Source organism: Dipteris shenzhenensis, chromosome 1, assembly GCF_047967505.1.
Source record: "Dipteris shenzhenensis isolate YYH24624 ecotype China chromosome 1, Dip_SZ_1.0, whole genome shotgun sequence".
Classification (NCBI taxonomy): Eukaryota; Viridiplantae; Streptophyta; class Polypodiopsida; order Gleicheniales; family Dipteridaceae; genus Dipteris; species Dipteris shenzhenensis.
Genome location: NC_141596.1, coordinates 29,164,299 through 29,184,494, shown reverse-complemented (window position 1 = coordinate 29,184,494; position 20,196 = coordinate 29,164,299). Strand labels below are relative to the sequence as shown.

Genomic DNA, 20,196 nt, shown 5'->3' with positions numbered 1-20,196 from the left:
ACTCAACGTGGAATAGGTCAAAGGACTTTAAGATGCAAGCCGACGTGGCAGGATGGGGCTTGCTAAATTGGATTCCAGGAATCTCGGACGGCCACCGCCAACGAGGACAGTTTGGGTGCCAGCGTAATCATCAGGTTTTGGGCCGTCAACGTCATGACTGGCGCAATCAGCTACGAACCCATATGATCCGTGATCCATCAGAATCTCAGATTCTGGTAATCTGTCTGACGATGCTTGATGATGGTAGTGTTTCAGTATCTGGATAAACGCATTTGACCTTCTCTACAATCATTTAATATCTTTGGTGGCTATCTTTCTTTATTAATCGCTTCCTCCCCAAGGCAGTTGCTTTACTCGGTTTCTGGATCGAATTGCCTCTCCAACAAATTTTCCGTCCTCTTGCACCGTTTCTTCTTATTCAGGAGTTTTGGGCACAATTGCGCAAATTGGGTGCCTTTTTTTGCTACAAGATTATCTTATTCAGGAGTTTTCGGATGTCGTCGGCACACGTACGCATTTTGGGTGGCTTTGTTTTGCTACAGATTCAGCTTACCAGTCGCAGTTTTCCGCCCTCTGCGTATATCGAACGCTAACTTGAAGAAGGCTTCCGATTGTAAGTTGAAGCTCTCATCACTCTTAAAACAGGATTTCTGCCTTCAAGATGGACCTAGACGACACCATTAAACGGCGGCTCGAGCGTTTGTCATCTCATCTAGGGGCAGCGATTCCTAATGCATATGATCATGAAATCACAAGAGAGGCTTGTTCGACTATTGCTGTGGTGCACCCTGAAGCAAGACCCAGTGCCCTCTCTGAGATCGTTGCGGGCAGGCACAGAAGTATTCAAGAGCCAATTTATCAGTACTTTAGAGAGCATCCAGAGCTTCAAACGCCCGTGGAGATTCCAAAGGATGAACATAGGGAGCTGGCTATGCGGCAGCTCCTCGCGATTGTGAGAGATGTTGGCGTACAGCCCTTGCGATTGCTGTTAGAGGATCCAGCTAAATATTTTGCGCTTACTGAGGCTGCTGGTAACATTGATCTTTCGCTGGCCATCAAACTTGGAGTGCAATACAGGTATGGGGTTGTGTTTCGCAGTTATACGCATTATTTTAGGGCATTCAATTCAGACTCGTATTGTTTACTTATACTCCTCCATCGCAACCCAGACACTCATCAATCGTTAACCGGATATAGGGTAGCAGTTTGTTTAAGCAGACATGCAAGGCTTTCCGTTATATGTATGCAGTGGATTGGGAATTTTAATCTTTATGCATCGTTTGAAATCCCACGAACAGCAATAAGCTGATTTATTAGTGGCGCTGAAGCTATAGGCAGCACTGCCTGAAGCTTGACGTGATTGCTGTTATTGCACTAGAAAACCATTAGATGTAATTCGCTAGATTGAAGCTTTTGAGCTAGGCTGTCTTCAAAATTCAAATAAGAAGTGCCATTTGGCAGCTTTCAGGCTGTGGAGTGTATACACTACGTGATATCTTATTGTGAGGATTGGATTCATATATTATTCACAGTCCACCTTTTTGTTGAGCGTCATTTAGGTGCTGTTACATTTGTTGTTAGCAAGGTCCATCTTTTGTTGGCAAGGTGAATGATGTTGAGGGTCTTCTTTTCAATTGTTTTAAGATGCATAAATCTGTCCTTCATTACGTTTCAGAAAATGCCTCATGCCAATGCAATCCCTGTAACTCAAGCTCTTTTTTCAAATGATTGCAGTTTGTGGGGGGGTACGGTGATGAATCTGGGCACCCAAAAACACCGGGACAGATTCTTTGCTGGCATTGACAATCTAGATTTCCCAGGATGCTTTGCGATGACAGAGCTTCACCATGGTAGTTTTTGTTTGCCTTTTTGATAGAACAATATGGGAAGGGTTTTGTGCTTGTTCTGCCTCAGTTCTTTTGGTGGTGACATATTATTTGATGCTGACAGGCTCAAACGTACAAGGCATTCAGACAACAGCAACATTTGATTCCCATAGCGATGAATTTATAATCAACACTCCTAACGAAGGGGCAACAAAATGGTGGATTGGAAATGCTGCTATCCACGGAAAGTTTGCAACAGTGTTTGCTAGACTTAAATTGCCATCGTCTGACTCTTCAGCAGAGACTGACATGGGCATTCATGCTTTCATTGTTCCCATAAGGAGTATGCAATCTCATTCTGCACTCCCAGGAGTGGAGATACGTGACTGTGGCTACAAGGTGGGTTTGAATGGTGTGGACAATGGTGCTCTTCGTTTTCACAATGTACGAATTCCACGCGACAATCTCCTTGACAGGTTTGGAGGGGTGTCCAAAGATGGCGTGTACAGCAGTCCCCTTCCTACTGTCAATAAAAGATTTGCTGCAACTTTAGGCGAGCTTGTTGGAGGACGGGTGGGCTTGGCATCTGGGTCAGTTGGAGTCTTGAAGGCTGCAGTGACTATAGCAATACGGTATTCATTGCTGAGGCAGCAGTTCGGTCCACCCAATCAGCCTGAGATCAGCATCCTTGACTATCAGTCACAACAGCATAGACTTATCCCTATGTTAGCTTCTGCATATGCTTTTCATTTTGCGACCGATTATCTGGTTGAGAGATATGTGGAGATGAAAAAGACCCAGGATGATGAAGTTATTGCAGACGTTCATGCCCTCTCTGCAGGTCTAAAGTCGTATGTCACCTCATACACTGCACGGGCTCTAAGTGTCTGCAGGGAAGCATGTGGTGGACATGGTTATGCTGCTGTGAACAGGTTTGGAAGCTTACGAAATGATCATGATATCTTTCAAACTTTCGAGGGAGACAATACTGTTTTGTTGCAGCAGGTAAGATTCCAGGATTTCTTCAAACTTACCCAGCAGAGGGATGCCATTTTTGCAGGTATTTTGAATGTTACTCAGACGTGATAATCTTGATGCTTTTTGGAAACAGGTGTCTGCAGATCTTCTCAAACAATTCAAAGCAAAGTTCGAAGGGGGAGCGCTTACAGTAACTTGGAATTATCTGAGGGATTCGATGGGAACCTATGTTTCACAGACAAATCCAGTGGTGACACATCGTGAGGGAGAGGGGCACTTGCGAGATCCTCATTTCCAGCTCGATGCTTTTCGGGTATGCTCTAATACGTTTGGAGTATCACTGGTTGCTTTATGCACTCTGTGGGAGCCGCTCTGTGCCCTTCCGGAAGTCTCTGCTGTCCCATAAGACTTTCTTTTTTTCTGGTTGTAATCAAACAAGGCTTTTGCAGTGAACGCTTTTGTGTTTTGCAGTATCGCACAGCGAAACTGTTGCAAACAGTAGCTCTTCGGTTGCGGAAGCACTCCAAACAACTTGGAAGCTTTGGGGCCTGGAATCGTTGCCTGAATCATCTTTTAACACTGGCAGAATCACACATTGAAACTGTGATTCTGGAGAGATTCATCGAGGCTGTTAACAGGTAATCTCCCATCATTCAGTCCAGTTGTGGATAATTTGCAAGTTGTATTGACTAATTTTATGTGCTTCGCAATGCAGCTGTAAGGACAAAAATACAAGAAGTCGTTTGAAGCTTCTTTGTGACCTGTATGCATTGGACCGCATTTGGCAAGACATAGGAACATACAGGAATCAGGATTACGTTGCTCCAAATAAGGCAAAGGTAATAAATAATATATCATTTTGCAAGAGGGGATGCTGTTGGCCTTTCACTGATCTTGTAAATTTGAAGCAAATATATAGCTTTAAAAACTATGGGTGAGCAGACCAATCATTTGGCTGTGAATTTGAAGATATAAAAGCATTTAAAAAGATCGTGATGTTGTAATTGCAGTTTTTTTACCCTGAACTATATTGAACACATTGGTTGAAATATAGTGGGGCCCTTTCATTGCTTCTGTATTAGTAACCTGGTGTGTTCCTTGAAAATTTGTGCTTGCAGGCTATCCAAAGGCTCGTAGAGCACCTCTGCTATGAAGTTCGTGGAGTTGCTAAAGAGTTTGTTGATGCTTTTGGGATCCCAGATTTCATCTTGAGGGCCCCTATTGGCCTGCAGTCAAGGCAGTATTCAGAGTATACACATTGTGTGGGCTTCTAGTTTGTGGGTGTAGAAAGTACCACTGGAACGCCAAGGATGGTCATCTCATATGGTTGTGGATGTAACGTCTCAGCTCATTTAAAGGCACAATGGCTAATGGGCTTTGCTGTATCATTCACTTCCGTAAGAATAATGCTATTTTTTCTTCCTCTTTTCTCAACTGTCTGGTAAGCCATCTAAGGGAAGGTTTCGGGAGAGAACATCCAGGGAATGGCTAGAAATCGGATATATCAATGTGCAATACTCAAGAATTTATGACTCAAATCCTCTGGTGATTATATGTGCATATTGATTTGTATTGCAGTTTACAGTCCTTGGTGCAAGCTCGCCATAGCTCAGGTTAGGCTCAAAGTGGTTCTCCTGCAATGTAGCATTTGGGTTCACCTCGTGAGATTATAAATGGGACTGCTAATTCGTTCGTTAATATGAGATGATGTGCTAGCCTTAACTGAGATCAGAAATGGGACAGACTAACCTAGCAAAACAGCCCAATTTGCAGGAGTTACTGCGAAAATAACAGGCCTATTATGCGTACATGAATTGCTACTTTTTTTCGATTTGTTCTACACTTTCCGATTTGTCTGTGAAAATATCAGGTGTACTATGCGTACATGAATTGCTACTTTTTTGGGATTTGTTCTACACTTTTCAAGTTATAACCAACGATCAGAAATAGCAGAGACTAAGCTAGCAAAACAGCCTAATTCAGAGGAGTTACTCGAAAGTATATAATGCACAAATTTTGTGTTCAAGTCGCTAGAGGTTGATTTAGTAGTCATCATACATTTCATGCAAGTGGTCTGCTGGCATGAGGATATGGACGAGCTTCCTTTGTCTTGCACCATCATTCAGCTTATCAAAAGGCCACCAGCAATGCCCGTGTATCTTTTCTGAATGGTGTTTTCATTAAAAAAAAATATTCTCAGAAAAAATAGGGGAAACAGAATATGAAGTTAATGATCTACACCAGGTATGAATGCTAATAGAAGCAGCTCTTGAGAATGTTGAGGGCTAATAAGGACTGTCGTGCCACAATATGCCATAAACTGTTACGTGGAAGAAAATTCCAAAATCTCAGAATCCTCCACTCTATGTTTTGTTTTTTGGTATTCTTGTGAGCTCTGGCTGCATTAAGTGTGAACAATTTCTTTGTCCTTCATCAGTTAACCTCTCAGAATACTCTGCAACGTGCACATCAAATATCATCTAGGGGGATCATAGAGATAAGGGTTATTTGTGGTAAACGTGGTGGATCTGGTAGGGACAGGAGTATGGCATCTCATGATCCATAACAGTCCTTAGCTAACCATAGCATATAGAGTCCTTCATTAGTTTCAGAGCAAATAAACATGTACTCTTGAATTGCAGGAGAGAAGAGAGGAAGAGGACTTCAATACTTCCATTCAGCTAAGTCAGTTTAGCACAGATCCGACATTGGAGAAGGGGATGAATAAATGTAATACATTTCATGCTCCGAAATAATACTTCCACATTCTGAATTAGAGGAGTACTTCCACATGGTTTGCTGACTCTACTAGGTGAATGCATGAGTTCTCCTGTAACAAATACGCAATGGACCGTGACCAAAAGAAATGCACTTTGAGGTCATAAACAGATACTGCCGCAGCTAATCAACCAAAACAGCATACATATTGGAACCTCTAGCCAACAGTGTCAAGGGGAAAGTAGATGCTTGTCCAAGGAGTGGGAGGAGGAGGACCCCTTTTTTGGGACCACATAATAAAAATTGCAAGAAAGGACTATTTTGACCTGGTCCAATGGAGTTAGAAGTTAGTGGGTGGCCCAATCCTTAAGAGTGAAGGACATGTTGAAATCAGCAGCCAAGGGTGACACCTCCACAAACCCTAGCTATGATTTTCAAACTACACGAAGAAGGCATCATTATCAGCTCAGCTTCCGCTCCTCACTGATCAGTCGGCCTAGTCCCTTACTATAGTAATATGTCTATCAAGTATTAAGGGTTTGCATCAATAAAATTTTAATATTTTGTTGATTGATTTTATTTACGCATGTGCAACAATGGATAATTTCTTATCATATATCTTGTAATCGCACTTAGCTAGCTTCAACTTTTAGCTCTCATATGCTGTAATTATCCAATCCTATCATACCCAACCTATTTCAATCAAATGAGGAGAGCACAGGGGCTTGATATGTATGGTGTCGAAGATGCATTAGTGACTGAGGCTGCAAGGTGGGCAGCAAGATGCAGAGGGAGATCCTTGTTTGTTTGATTTTAGGGTAGCCAATTGGGCCACCCTGCTCAGCACACATGGCTGACAGAGCAGCAGCAGCACGGTCTGCTTAGGCCTTGGGTCAGGGCAGAAAGACTGGCGGATAACTAGGATGGTGGGCGCCTGTGTGGCAGGGACTCATTGTGCCTGGAGGGGCCAGATTAGGTCAGCATATATCCAGACCAGATCAGCTGGCCTGTGGCAGGTTGGGTGGCAGTGTTGATGGTTCTGTTTTTCATTCTCTCCCTAAACCCTATCTTTATCAATCTTAATTGAACTTTGTTGATACAAAATGAAACGAAATGAGGCTGGCAGCTTAGGAGCAACAGCATAGCTGCCATAGCAAGGAAGCGAATTTCATTACCATCTCAATGATGTGAACAATTTTATGGCCAGAGAGCTATCAAGCCTAGTACTACCAGAAATTAGGTGACTTGAGGAAGGGGGCATGATGGGCAGTCAACCTTAGTACGAGAAAATTCTCAGGGCTGGCAGGTTCTGGACTGACACACTAACCCACTCGGTCCAAGAACTGCTCCATCAGCTCCCTTGGACAAGCTTCAGGAACAAGTAGAAGATGTCTTCATCATCTGGTCTACATTCCCGCACCTCCATCATCTCCGAATCTTGCTCCACGTCATACACGAACAACCGGATCCAATCTAGAACACTGGTACAATTTTTCAGTCCAAGTCATGAACACTCTGGAGATCCATCTAGTTGTCTCTCTCAGAAGTAGGAACTGACCAAATTCTGCAAAGCACCACGGATCAACTCGACATCTATCCAGCACCATCCGTGTCCTTGTCCTTGATTCCCTTCACATTGAGATCCTTGTGGCTACTCCAGATTGATTCCTGCTAGTAGGAATCTCTCCAATAGTCTCCAGAATATTATAGTCACCCACTTGGTCCTCCACAAGCACAATGATGCTCCTTTGATGTTTCAGATCCAACATCTGACCACAAGGTCTTTCCAGCATCATGCAACTGCTCAGCAACACAAACTTGTTGAAGTCTTTGTCACTATCTCAAGAGTAATCTTGCAGCAGGCGTTGAAAGCATATGTAGTGAGAAATCCCCCTTCCATGCAATTGAGAATTCCTATACAAAAAACCATCCCAAAGCAATCTACTGAAATCTCCAATGAAGTATATTGAGAATACATACCCTGGAACTCAGTCTAGTGTTGCTTACCGTTGTAGCAGGCCAATAACCTCACAGAAGTACCCTCCATGCATTTGTGTAAACCTATATTCATGCTCCTGGTGAATTCTAGTCCCCACAAATAGAAGAAGAGATATATAGAGAACATTTTTAGAACTGGAGAGAGCACACAAACACCACATCCAATAATAGATCTCATAAAGATGTAGAAATCCATACACCACTACAATTTTCGTATGCTGCACTATCTGCTCCAAACTGCCGCGTGCCTCTCTGAGAGGCTTCAGTAGCTGTTTCTGTTTGAGCTCTGCTTGCTGCTCCCTCCTGACAGTCTTGTGCTCTCCTTACAGCTCAAGGTGTGCACCAAGATTTGTCCCAATACAGGCTTGAGGGATTCTCCACACTGAACTGAATGCTGCCCCCCAAAGGGTGCCCTTTTATAAGGCTAGGGACGCCGCTCCCAGTCAGGCTGCCACCCGACTTGGCCTGCAGATCTGCTGGCACCTCCAGGCTATGCAATTGGCAATCTTGTTACCGTTTGTAAAACTTGATCTCTCAAGAAGCCACGTGGCAAGATTATAATTTCGTTGTGGTGGCTTTGCAATGTTTTTGAGGATTGCTTTCCAAATCGCACCCACCAATTCTTCTTGTTCTTTTTAAAATGGTTCATTCCGAGTGATGTTGGGACTTCAAAAGGTGGGACTGAGGGAGAAAGTGTCTTTTGCTTTGCTCACATCTATTGGGCTTGACGTAGATGGTTGCCAATACATCGTCAGTAACTTGTCTCGAAAGACTCAGCATTTTTAAGCATCAATAATTTGATCTAAGGGTAGTCCTTTTTTTTGCATCTTTTTTAATGGTTCGTTTTCCAAAGTAATGCTGAGAGTTCAAAAGGTGGGATGTAGGGAGCAAGTATCTTGCTCTAATCATCTTATTTTCATGGAGTTGACTCAGGCGGTTGTCAATACAAAAGGGCTAGAAGCACTAACTAGCACGGGTGTGTTGTTATTATCAGATGCCTTCCATTCTCAGATCAGCACCATTATGCGACAACTTGTTTCCAAAGACCCGGCCAACTTCTCTTCTTTTTGTAGAAACTTACCTTTATTAAAACTTCAAAATTATACATACCCTGGAAGTAGGTGCCAACAACCAGTGTGGTGAATAACAACCACATGATCCGTCAAAATGTACAAAATGCTTGCAGGCCAAGCCTTGCAAAACACTCCAGCCTCTTGGCAGTCTTCCTGGAACCCTCTATACCTCCCATATGGCACCCAGATGTACATGATATCAAGCCAAATATTAACTAGGGTGGCAGCCAATGAATGTACTATACCCCCCCATCACTTGGCTGCAACGTTGCCACTTTTTTTAGGCAGTTCTGCAAGCCGACGTCTTCCAAACGTTTGTCATTTGGTAAGAACTCAGACCATTGTACAAAAGAGAGGAGCTGAATCCTTGATCTCCTAGCTCGTGATGCAGTCTCCATCCATCAAACAGGCAAGGGACACCATCTTTATGGGAAAGACACGAGACCCCTCTGTCGGCCAGGCTGCAACAACCCCATGAACGCGACAATTCCGTCGCATCCTCACAAAAACTAAGACCATCTCACGGCATCTATGGGCCTATGGGGACGATGCAGTTCTCTCTAGGATGTTCTTCGATAGGAGAGGAATTCAAGGCTATGGGATCATTAGATCATAAATACATTTAATTAGTTCCTAAAAAACGCTCCTCAAGATGGGGTTTCTAACTTCCATAACTTTATTAAACTAAGCCCAAGTCATAGTGTAGTTCACTTTTGTAGGCATCTATCATTATCTATTAACACTTTGTTGCAAAGCACGTGCTACAACATTATTGGCCTATCTTTAGGTAGCCTTAGTGAAGGTTCAACTTTCAGAAACCAAAAATAATTTCTAGCATTTTCTAGACGTGATTCTTTTCCAAATTCTTTGATTGGTTGGTGTGTTGACTTTAGAGCATGTCTTTCAAATTTGGGTGTGCTTTTTTTGGAAGTGCATTCATTCCCTCTCTCTCCTCTTCCATTTCTCTCTCTCACTTTGGGCAAGCCTCTCTCTCTCTCTCTCTCTCTCTCTCTCTCTCTCTCTTCTCCTTCTTCTTCCCTCTCTTGGCAGGCCACATGAATGAAATTCATCTTGTCTTTCCTTGGGGTGTGTTGAATGTAAAAATAAAGAGGCAAAAGAAAATAAAACTTAATCTCACACTCTTTTTCCTAATTAATCTCGAGCTTCTCTTTTCAATTTTCCTGCCATCATTGCATGATATAGGATTTTGGAGTCTAAGTCTATTGTACTATTCTTCATTTAGGTTCTTGCATGGCAATGTGCAAGCTTGGAATCATACAACTCCTTTTGCCTATATCAAAACAAAGTAAAACAGACCATATTTTCTTAGACTATGATTTTCAAAGGCACAACATTTGGCCTACAATACTCAAATGTACCCTCGTGACTTGGCCATAAATAGTGCTCTCTGAGCCTAGTCACTCACCTTGTCAAAGGAAGATTACCACATTCTTGCATCCAGAATCTTTGTGCTTCTTTTGACTTGATTCAAAATATGTCATAATACAAGTGGTTAGTTGGTCCTCCAATGAATCAGTGACTTTGCCATGGTGCAACTAGTGGACATACATTTTCAAGTGCATCATTCCTAATAGCATCCAAATCTTTTAGCTTATTCTTGCATACCTTGTGCTCTTTTTGTTGATATATCCCTCTTGCTAGCCCCCCTCACACAAAGATCTATGTCAATTTATCATCTTTGTGGTTGCTTTCTATAGGGAGGATCTAGTGCTAAGAGAAAGTTCTCTTTTGTCAAATGGTCTTTTGCACTATTGACAAACAGGAGGGCAAGCTCTAATGGGTTAGGCTAGTCACAAAAGCCAGATGGAAGAACCTCCCTTGATTAGAAGCTATGCTAACTCTGAACCTTTCTCTACCAAGCAAGCTCTTTAAGGAGATGAACATGGAACTTCTTTAAAGAAAGTAAGGCATGGGTATGTGTGGTTAAGAAAGAATGACTTCATGCTAATTGAGCCATGTGCTTTTTTTATATTTTTAACAATGAATGACTTAGTAATTAGAATATACCTCAAGCTTGGTCACTTCTAGAAAAGTGGTTGCAAGTTTTTATTCTTTTTTCATTAATTAATTAAAATGTACCTCAATCTTGGTAAAGGGGTTGCGATTAATCAGAAACGGGTTACAAGTGTGGGGTTAGCTATAGGGAAAAGTCAAGTTAAAGTGGAAGAAATGGCCAACAATAAGGAGAGGGTTTGGTCTCAATAATAGAGACAAGAAGCTAAGCTAAGTCTATGGACAAGAAAACGCATTTGGTAGGGAGTCTCACAGCTCATTTTTAGCCAAGAGTTTAGCTAGGTAGGTAGCAACTCCCTTCTGCCTATACCTAGACCCGAATGAGTTGATTGGAACCCTTACTATGAGATGGTCCAAACTAGACTCCACTTTCTCTTGGTACAACAAATTTGTAGGCATATGGCTGAAAATCATACTAGAGCAAATGCCTTTCCATATCTGGCTCACCTTACACAAAGCTTTGTGGCCAAACTCTAGGATTTTGAGGATAGGCAATCCAGATGGAAGGTGTAATGCTAGTGGTCAATAGAAGGTTTCATCCACCTTTTTGTTATATGCCCACTTGAAAGGAGAGTATGGAAGAAAATTATTTGCTTCTGCGAAATCCACTTACCTAGAGTGTAATTTGGTATGCCATGCTTGCAAATTAGGAGACAATGATGGCCAAAATTCGAAGCACATGGATTAAGGTCGATATGGATTTCCATAAATGAGTTCTTTTTTTAAGATGCTAATGTCAATCCCAAAATATATTTCCTATTGTGGTTAGCAAGAGGACTGGAAAGTTCTACAGAAGACACCCACCTATAGTATATGCCATTGAAACTAGAAGAACTGTTTGTTGAGGATATGTCTCAACATCATGTATCATCACATGTTCATAGCACTAACCAAAAGAGTGCTAAAAGGCACATGGGTTGGAAATGCTAACCCTAGCCCTAAAGGGGTTTGTACATATTCAATATTTTCAACTAGATCCAGTGTACAGTTAATCATTTATGGTATGCTCTCTAAATGTGCACTCTCTCCTCATCTCCACTCTTCTCCTCTCCTCTCTCCATATTTGTTCACGGTATCAGAGGTCATGGTTCTACGTTTCATTGAGGCGTCACGATCCTTGAGAGCATGAAAGAGATTGAGTTTGTTTTCTCTTGAAAGATTTGTGAGAGGTATTTGATTGTGAGAGATTTCATTTCTTGGTTTCTTTGAGAGATTTGGTTTTGAAGTGTGGAGAGTAGCTGAGAGTCGACTCACTCAGTAGGCTTCTACATACTATCTACCTCCTAAGCAGCATATACAAGGCAAGTGGCGGCTTCCTACAGCTCACAGCGAGCCTAAGGCTACAAGCAACACCTAACCACACAACAAGAGGTAGCCACTCATCGACCTACAACTACAAGTGAGCTCACAAGCAAAGGTGGCGTCATACATTGAGTCGCCTACAGCCCTCTAGCATGCTCATAGATGTGCAAACCACCAAGCAAAAGGCACTACAAGCCGGCCAACCAAGCTCCAACTAGCATCTATGGCAAACATGACAACCAACATATGTCTAAATCAATGACTTCTACGACCTACACAACTGCATCCATAGCCCATTGCGGCTCCAACGATGTTCATGAAAAGCAAGCCCATGGCCAACGCCAAGCAACTGAAGCTACAATGACTCAATCATACCCTCCAACTAAGGTGGCTCCTCATACCAACACAACATGCGGCTCTACCATAGCACACAGACAAACAAGGCGACCTCGACTTGACCTCTAATGACTTCTAGGCTCATAATAACTCAATGCTCCTCTACGGAGACCCAATTGAAGGCCTAGTTACAGCTTCACCACGGCCATCGACAACCATCAGTCCACTGCCAACGAGGCTCCAAACGCTACCACTGAGCCTTTCTATCGTCAGTCGATGCATAAGTAATACCTTGCATGGAGAGGGATACAAGACTCTAGTCTGGAGTATTGCCATTCAATGACAAATGCCAATACTAGAAGAGTTACAGTGGGCAAATGAAAAAACACAACTATCAAGTCAATTTCGATGGGGATGAATGCACAATCAGAGACAAATCTAGAGAATATAAACTAGTGGGAAAAGAAGTCAAGGAAGGAGGCTTGTTCAGAATGCTTGCTTCAGCACTAGACTTGCATGCCATGTGAACTCAATAACAGCCAATGCCACTTTCCACAATATGGCACAAGAGATATGAACATGTGAATTTCAAAAGTATGATGCAATTGAGAAATCAAAATATGGCACGTGGCATTCCGAAACTTCAGTTTCTAGGAAAAGTTTGCAAAGTATGTTGCTTTGGTCAACAAAAGAGAACCAATTTTGATAGAAGCACCTCTTGAGCAAGAGGTATTCTTGATTTGATACATACAGATGTATGGGGTTATGCATAGACCCACAACATCAATGACTATAGCAGATATTGTTGGGTTTCTGAAAGAGAAATTTGAAGTCTTTTCCAGATTTCAAGAATTTAAAGCCATGGTAGAAAACCAAACAAGTAGAAAGATCAAAGTCATGAGATTAGATAGAGGAGGTGAATACATGTCTTTAGCATTCATGAACTTTTGTAGAAAGAATGGCATTTGAAGATGGTTTGGATATGTAGAATGGGACTTTATTAGACAGTGCTAGAGCAATGCTCAATGAGAAGCATATTTCAAATTAATATTGGGTAGAATTAATTGCCACTGCAAACATACTTTCTTAATCAACTTTTGACCACACCAATAGGGTACGACACCTTATGAAGCATTAATTGGATACAAGCCATGCATTGGGCATCTCTGCATATTGGGTTGCATAGCGTATGACCACATACATGATGATCATCGTAGAAAGTTGGATGTGAAGTCACGTAAATGCATCATGGTTGGCTACACTGAAGAGAGAAAAGCATACAAGTTGTATGATCGCATCAACCAAAAGGTCATAATCTCCAAAGATGTAATATTTAATGAAGAATATGAATGGAAAACATCCAATACACAAAAGATGTTCATATCTATTGACATTGTTGAAGTTGCAAATGAAGGAGCAAGAATTAGCAAAGGAGAAATCCTTGACAAGGCAAGTTGTAGAGAACAATAGAATAACATAAACTACCCCAAAGTGTGAAGTCAAGGCTATAGAAAAAAGGGCAAACTTGCCTTGACAAGGCAAGTTGTAGAGAAGAATAGAATAGCATAAACTACCCCAAAGTGTGAAGGCAAGGCAAGTTGTAGAGAAGAATAGAATAGCATAAACTACCCCAAAGTGTGAATGTAAGGCCATAGGCTGTAGTAAAAAAGGATGCAAGTGAAAGGTGATAGAAAGGAGAAAGACCTAAGGGTTATAGCATTGGTCATGAAGGAGATGCAAATATACAGTGAAAATAGCAACAGTAGTAGCAACTATAGTAGTAGTAGTTGGTGATATAAATCTAGCCTTGTAACCAACATTGTGGAGAAGTGGTTGCATGTCCAAAAGGTGAACACAGTTCACTCAACCAAAAAAGGATTCTCGTTTGCCTTGTGCAACTATATGGGTCGATGTCACGAGATACAATCTATGGAGTTCCAACAAATGCAAATATAACCTTGAGCTCAAGTTTGCCTGTGGGGATGGAGGCAGAAAAAAATCCATGGTGGGTACTAAATCTATTGTGTTCATTATAATCCATTTCTTAAAGGTCCATGCAATGGGGAGACCCTAATGCACCATAGTACATAGACTTATATAACATAAAAGGGCTCTAGAAAAGTAATGTGAATCGACTATGTTACAGAAATTATATTTCTGATATATCTTGCTTAGGACATTATTATTTTAGTCAAGTGTGACTATGGCACACCGGACGTGGCGGGGGTCCTAGTGGATACTTTGTGTGGTTAGTTGGGGATGCATGACTAGCTTGTGTTTTGCCATGCTAGATGGCTGGTATTGTGGGTGATTCCATGTTAATACTGATGTCGCTAGTGTTATTGGTGTTATGCTTGAATATTGTGCTTTGAGCACGGTTATGTTGGGATCGGTTGATTCTGTGATTCGTTCAATCGATTGTTAATAATGTAATTGGTGGCTTGAGTATAGATGATGGAACTCAAAGCGAGGATTGGAGTTAGTGCAGGGTTGTCGCACAGTGCATCATTTATGGCCATGGGCCAATTTTGTATTTCTTTATTATTGCAAGTTTGAGCAATATATTTTGGAGTGGAAAAAATTCAATTTTGGGCCCAAAGATGACTATGCAAAGCAAATCCCTCATTTTGGAGGAGAGGGATAACTTTGGCTCCTTGTGGTTTTATGAAATATCATAAATACTCTAGATGAGGAAGCGTGAGCCACTCATCTAGGGGGGGAGATTGTCAGTCTGTTGTCGCTTTCGTGGTGTGATTTGTGTTCTTCTTCTCCAATTGATTAAGTGGTGAATTTTGTGTGGAAGAGTTTACTTTTTGGTTTCAGTGGTATCAAAGATTTGGTCATGCTCTTATGAAAGAAAATTGAGTTTAAATCCCTCATGAGAAGGAGCTGTTCTGAAGGTATTGTGGTCTACCTTGGTACAAAGGACATCAAGAAGATTTTCAAAGGGTCCTCGTCCTTCGAGTAATAGCCCATAGAGGCCAGGGCCACATCACCATTACGAGTCTACGACATCACGAATTGTGGAGTCTACTGCCTTGTTTAGGATCCTATAAGCCTGAGAGTCTCTGCACTGTCTACAACCATTGCGTCACTTTGCATGCACAACGCACCCTTAATGTCACCTTTAATTCATTGATCGTCGTGCCTAACAGTCATTGTTGGGAATAGAATCTATTATGCGTGCTCATCTACACCTTTGTGCGCCTGCTATTCTGCTATTTTTGCACACACTGCGGCCTGCCATCCTCCAATCTTCCATAGCCTCTGACACCGCGCACCCATTTGCAGACTTGCTCATCAAAACAGTCCCAAAGCAGTACAACCAACCACTGTGCAGCCAACCGCCTCTAGCTTGGGAGTCTCCCTCTGCACGCACATGTGGATCTTTGCCCATCGAGTAGCACTATAGCAGCCAACCTTCTTGTAGTATTTCGGCCCGCCGTGCGCAATGCAGTTGTGCACTGTCGGACTCCAGAGCAGCCGTCAAGACCTCACTGCTCGAGATCGTATGTAGCTAAGTCAAAGGTTCCTTTGACTAAATACAAAGCAAGGGTAAAGGAGCCCCAAGGTTCCAAAGAAAAAAGGCCTTTTAAAGAAAAAATAATAATAAATAAAATCCAAGGAAACTCAGCAAGCTACGAGGCCCAACAAGGCAAAGACCACAATCGAATCTGAACGCTCGAATCAAGGAGGCAATTTGGAACCAGGAAATCATCGTGCAATTAATTAGAGAGCGGTTGAGCACAAAGACGACTACAAGCAACTTCATCGGTCACATATCTCCCACTCTAGTCTTTTCTACGTCCGATCAAAGAGCGAGATAAGTGATTTCTTTTGCTTTATATTTCATACACTTAGTGTCATCCGCCATCCATTTTTTACCATACATTCAAATTACACTTTTCAATTCATTTAAATTTTCATACACTTAGTATCCTTATTTCCCTCCGCTTTGCTTTATTTGTATTTATCGCATTATCATGGCGAATCAGCCACAACCACCCACACTCCAAGAGTAGTTAGATGCACTTCAGGCATAGTTGGTTGATGAGCGTGAGCATAGAGAGAGATTGGAAAAGAAAATCAATGGTTAGAAGAGGAAGAGGCACTCATCTGACGATGGTTCCAAAAATGATCCTAATATCAGGACAGTCAAACCCACATTGAGAGCACAGAATTTGAGAAAGGGGAGTAAGATACATAGAAAAGCTTTCTCATTTCAAAATTTCGATGGAAAGAAAGAAGCACACACTGTTTTGTCTTGGATTAGTTAGCTAGATGATTAATTTTCAGGGGAGAAATTCTCTGAAAAAGATAAGATTAAATGTGCTACAAATCATTTAGTTGAGAGTGCTGCACTTTGGTGGAACATCACTAAGCATAGTAAAAGGCGACCAAAATCTTGGAAGTCTTTTCAAAAGCTCATCAAGAGAGATTTCCTTCCCTCACACTTTAAAGAAAAAACCAGACAACAGTGGGATACTTTTAGGCAATTCGATAAATAAAAAATCTAAGTTGAGAGCCGAGATTAGCATATTTCATCCTTGCTCATTGAACTCTGTGATTTCTCTTGCAATGAATTGTGAGAGGAAGAATGGAATCCCAAAGGAAGGGAAAGATTTGGAACGGCCTGTACCCTTCCATAAGAAGAGGAGGTTTGATAAAAAGCCCTACTTTAAATCTAAATCTGGTTTTGTTCCATAGAAGATAGATTCTTCTTCAAAGCTGAACGGTGGAAATTTTCCAAAGAAAGAAATAAGGTGTTTCAGGTGCAACAAGGTGGGACATATAGCAACTGAATGCCTCAAAAGAAAGAAGACCCCGACAGCAAAAGTGCACATGATCGAGAACGAAGCAGCCAAGTCAGAGGGAGGTAAGTATAATTGTCATGCTCTTCTAAAAATTAAAGGTTTCATTAAAAGAGGTTGTTATTCTACATGAGGATGGTAGTACATATGATTTCATTTCAGAAAGAGCCTTAGCAAAGCTTAACCTAGAGTCCTTCCCATCTAATTATAAAGGCAAAGTTGCTTTTACCAAGACAAAGTATAATTGCACTAGAGAAGTCAAGAATCTTGACATTTTAATCAAACCTTACAAGGATAGATGAGACTTTCTAGTGGCACCCCTACAGGGAGTTGATATCATCTTTGGAATGCCATGGAGACATCAATATAATCCTAAGATAGATAATGATTCACATAAGATGTGGATTGAGGACAAACAAGAAATATGTCTAAAAAGTTCTATGAAACCTGAGATCAGTCCTTTACTCAACCATACACAAGCTATGAGAGCAATTAGGAAGTGTGAGAAAACATATTTGATTTTGGTGAATACGGTAATGGCTACTTAGCCAAACACTAAACCTACACACCAAAAGTTTCTTTCTCTTTTGTGATTATTTCTTAGAGGATTTACCGCCTGGATTACCATGTTCTCGACCTGAAGATCATAGGATACAAATCCTACCGGGCAATACTCCACCTTGCAAAGCTCCTTATAGAGTCAACCAGCTAGAGCAAAAAGAAATTCAAAAGCAAGTGGAGGAAATAATAGAGAGAGGATTGATAAGAGCCAATAGTTCTCCTTATGGAGCACCTGTCTTATTAGTAAAAAAGAAGAATGGAACCTATTGAATGTGCATAGACTACCATGCACTAAACAAAATCACAGTGAAGAACAAATACCCAATCCCTAGGATTGATGACCTTTAGACAAATTGAAAGGGGCCAAGGTCTTCAGTAAGATAGATCTCAAATCCGGCTATCATCAAGTTCGTATGGTAGAAGAGATATATACAAGGCTGCCTTTAGAACTCAAACAGGACACTATGAATTCCTAGTTATGCCTTTTGGGCTAACTAATGCTCCAACTACTTTTAGTAGAATCTTTCTTAAACACCAAGATTGTGTTGTAGTATTTTTCGATGATATTCTGGAGTTGAACAAAGACATTGAGGAGCATAAGGAACAACTAAAGCTAATCTTTTACTCTTGAAAGAAAATCAATTGTACATAAATCCTGAAAAGAGTAGTTTTGTTCAAGATCAAATAGAGTATTGGCTCGCATAGTATCCGCCGATGGGATTCGAGTAGATCCAAAGAAGATTGAATGCATAGTCACATGGCCTAAACCCCGAGATATACACGAATTAAGATCATTCTTGGGATTGTGTAGCTTTGATAGAAAGTTTGTCAATAATTTTGCATACATTGCACATCCATTGATAGACCTTCTTAGAAAAGCTAAGCATTTCTTATGGACCAAGCATCAAGATAAATCTTTTGTAGCTTTGAAAGAAGCTCTCATGCAAGCTCCCGTGTTGCAACTACCCGAATTTTCTAGACCATTCTTTGTAGTTGTAACCGATGCTAGTGGATATGGAATTGGAGCCATGTTTATGCAGAGGATGGACATCCTATAGCATATGAGAGCCATAAATTAAAACTAGCAGAATGCAATTATACTACATATGATAAATAATTAACCGTGGTTGTACATGCCCTACGAATGTAGAAACATTATTTGATGGGAGCTGAGTTTCTTATCAAGACCGGATCAACAAAGTATCAAGCATTTATTGACTCAACCACTAATATCCAATAGGCACATCAAGTGGGCATCATTTATACAGAGTTTTTAGCCCATGATTCAGTATCAGCCTAGAAAGAAAAATGTAGTTGCTGATGCTCTTAGCAGAAAGCCAAGTATTAATCACATCACTGCAGTAGAGACCTAGCCTTTCGAAGATATGGAGAATTCTTACCTCAGAGAATCTAGACTTTTCCAATATATGGAACAAATTAGAGAATAATAATTGGAATCCTATGTTGGACTATTCATGCAATGATGGATACCTCTTTTATTAAAAGAAATTGTGCATCACTCGACCCTTTAGACAAATTTTAATGGAAGAAATGCACCAACCACCATATATGGGACATAGAGGAGTGACGCCACTTTACAAGTGATAGCAAGAGAATTTCATTGGCCTAGTATAAGAAAATATGTGGCTAAGTTTGTAGTCAAATGCATCACTTGTTAGAAGATCAAGAGCTACAAAGGAAAGACCCCTGGATTTCTAATGCCTACTAAGTTAGATTTCCCATCAGCTTTTCATCTAGAATCGAATGGACAAACTAAAGTCACAAATAGTACTATTCTGGACATATTAAGAGCTTATGTGGGAAGTCAACCAAAGACTTGGGACAAATATCTTCACCTCTTATAATTTGCTTATAATAATACTCCTCATTTTGCAATTGGAAGAGCACCCTTTGAGATCATGTATGGGAAAGCTTTACCTATTCCTATCACACGATTGACCCATAGAGAGTGGAGGCAGCAAATGCATCTATCCATGACTATCAAAATATTCTCAAAGAGGTTTGAGAAGCCATTGCAATCGCTCAAGAGAAGTACACAAAACAAGCTAATAAGAAACGAAACACATGCTTTTTAAAGGAGGTGATTATGTGCTTCTTTGGATTGAGAAAAGCAGATTGAAGAGCGTTGAGAAATGGTCAAAGATGTCCCCTTGTTTTTATGGACCTTTCAAGGTGATTCAAAAAATCAATGATCTAGCTTATAGGCATGAATTACTTAATAATTGAAAAATACATAATGCTTTTCATATCAGCCTCTTAAAGCCCTTCAAAGGACCTTTACCTATACATCCTATTTATGAAGAGGCTCCATTGATTGTTGATGAAGAAGAAATACTAGACCTTGAATGTGTTATTGATCGTCAACAAACCTTAACCTTAACCCTACATTTGAGGAGCTTTATGTTGTTTGCTACAATTTAGAGCAAAACTCCTTCTTGATATCCTTTAGGATGTCCTCCAAGGCACTAAGTTAAAAATCCATATACTAGTTTCTCCTCTAGTGTATGAACCTTATCTTGCTTTTCCATGTAGTAATCC

The 20,196-nt window shown here is 41.0% G+C and overlaps 1 protein-coding gene across 1 annotated transcript; it reads left to right on the top strand.

The window, feature by feature from the left end:
• Nucleotides 1–258: 258 nt before the first annotated feature.
• On the top strand, nucleotides 259–4,570 carry ACX2 (acyl-CoA oxidase 2). Its single transcript, XM_087373958.1, has 7 exons — nucleotides 259–1,077; nucleotides 1,735–1,850; nucleotides 1,951–2,831; nucleotides 2,938–3,117; nucleotides 3,276–3,442; nucleotides 3,520–3,643; nucleotides 3,923–4,570. The coding sequence occupies exons 1-7, from the start codon at nucleotides 662–664 to the stop codon at nucleotides 4,076–4,078; spliced, it is 2,040 nt and encodes a 679-aa protein (XP_087230084.1). The 5' UTR covers nucleotides 259–661; the 3' UTR covers nucleotides 4,079–4,570.
• The last annotated feature ends 15,626 nt before the right edge of the window (nucleotides 4,571–20,196 follow it).

Excerpts from the sequence above, each read along its gene's own strand:
- ACX2 (XM_087373958.1), top strand. The coding sequence starts at position 662 with ATGGACCTAGACGACACCATTAAACGGCGGCTCGAGCGTTTGTCATCT. Across the intron at positions 3,118-3,275 it reads TCCAGCTCGATGCTTTTCGG|TATCGCACAGCGAAACTGTT; the intron begins GTATGCTCTAAT and ends TGTGTTTTGCAG. Across the intron at positions 3,644-3,922 it reads TTGCTCCAAATAAGGCAAAG|GCTATCCAAAGGCTCGTAGA; the intron begins GTAATAAATAAT and ends TTGTGCTTGCAG.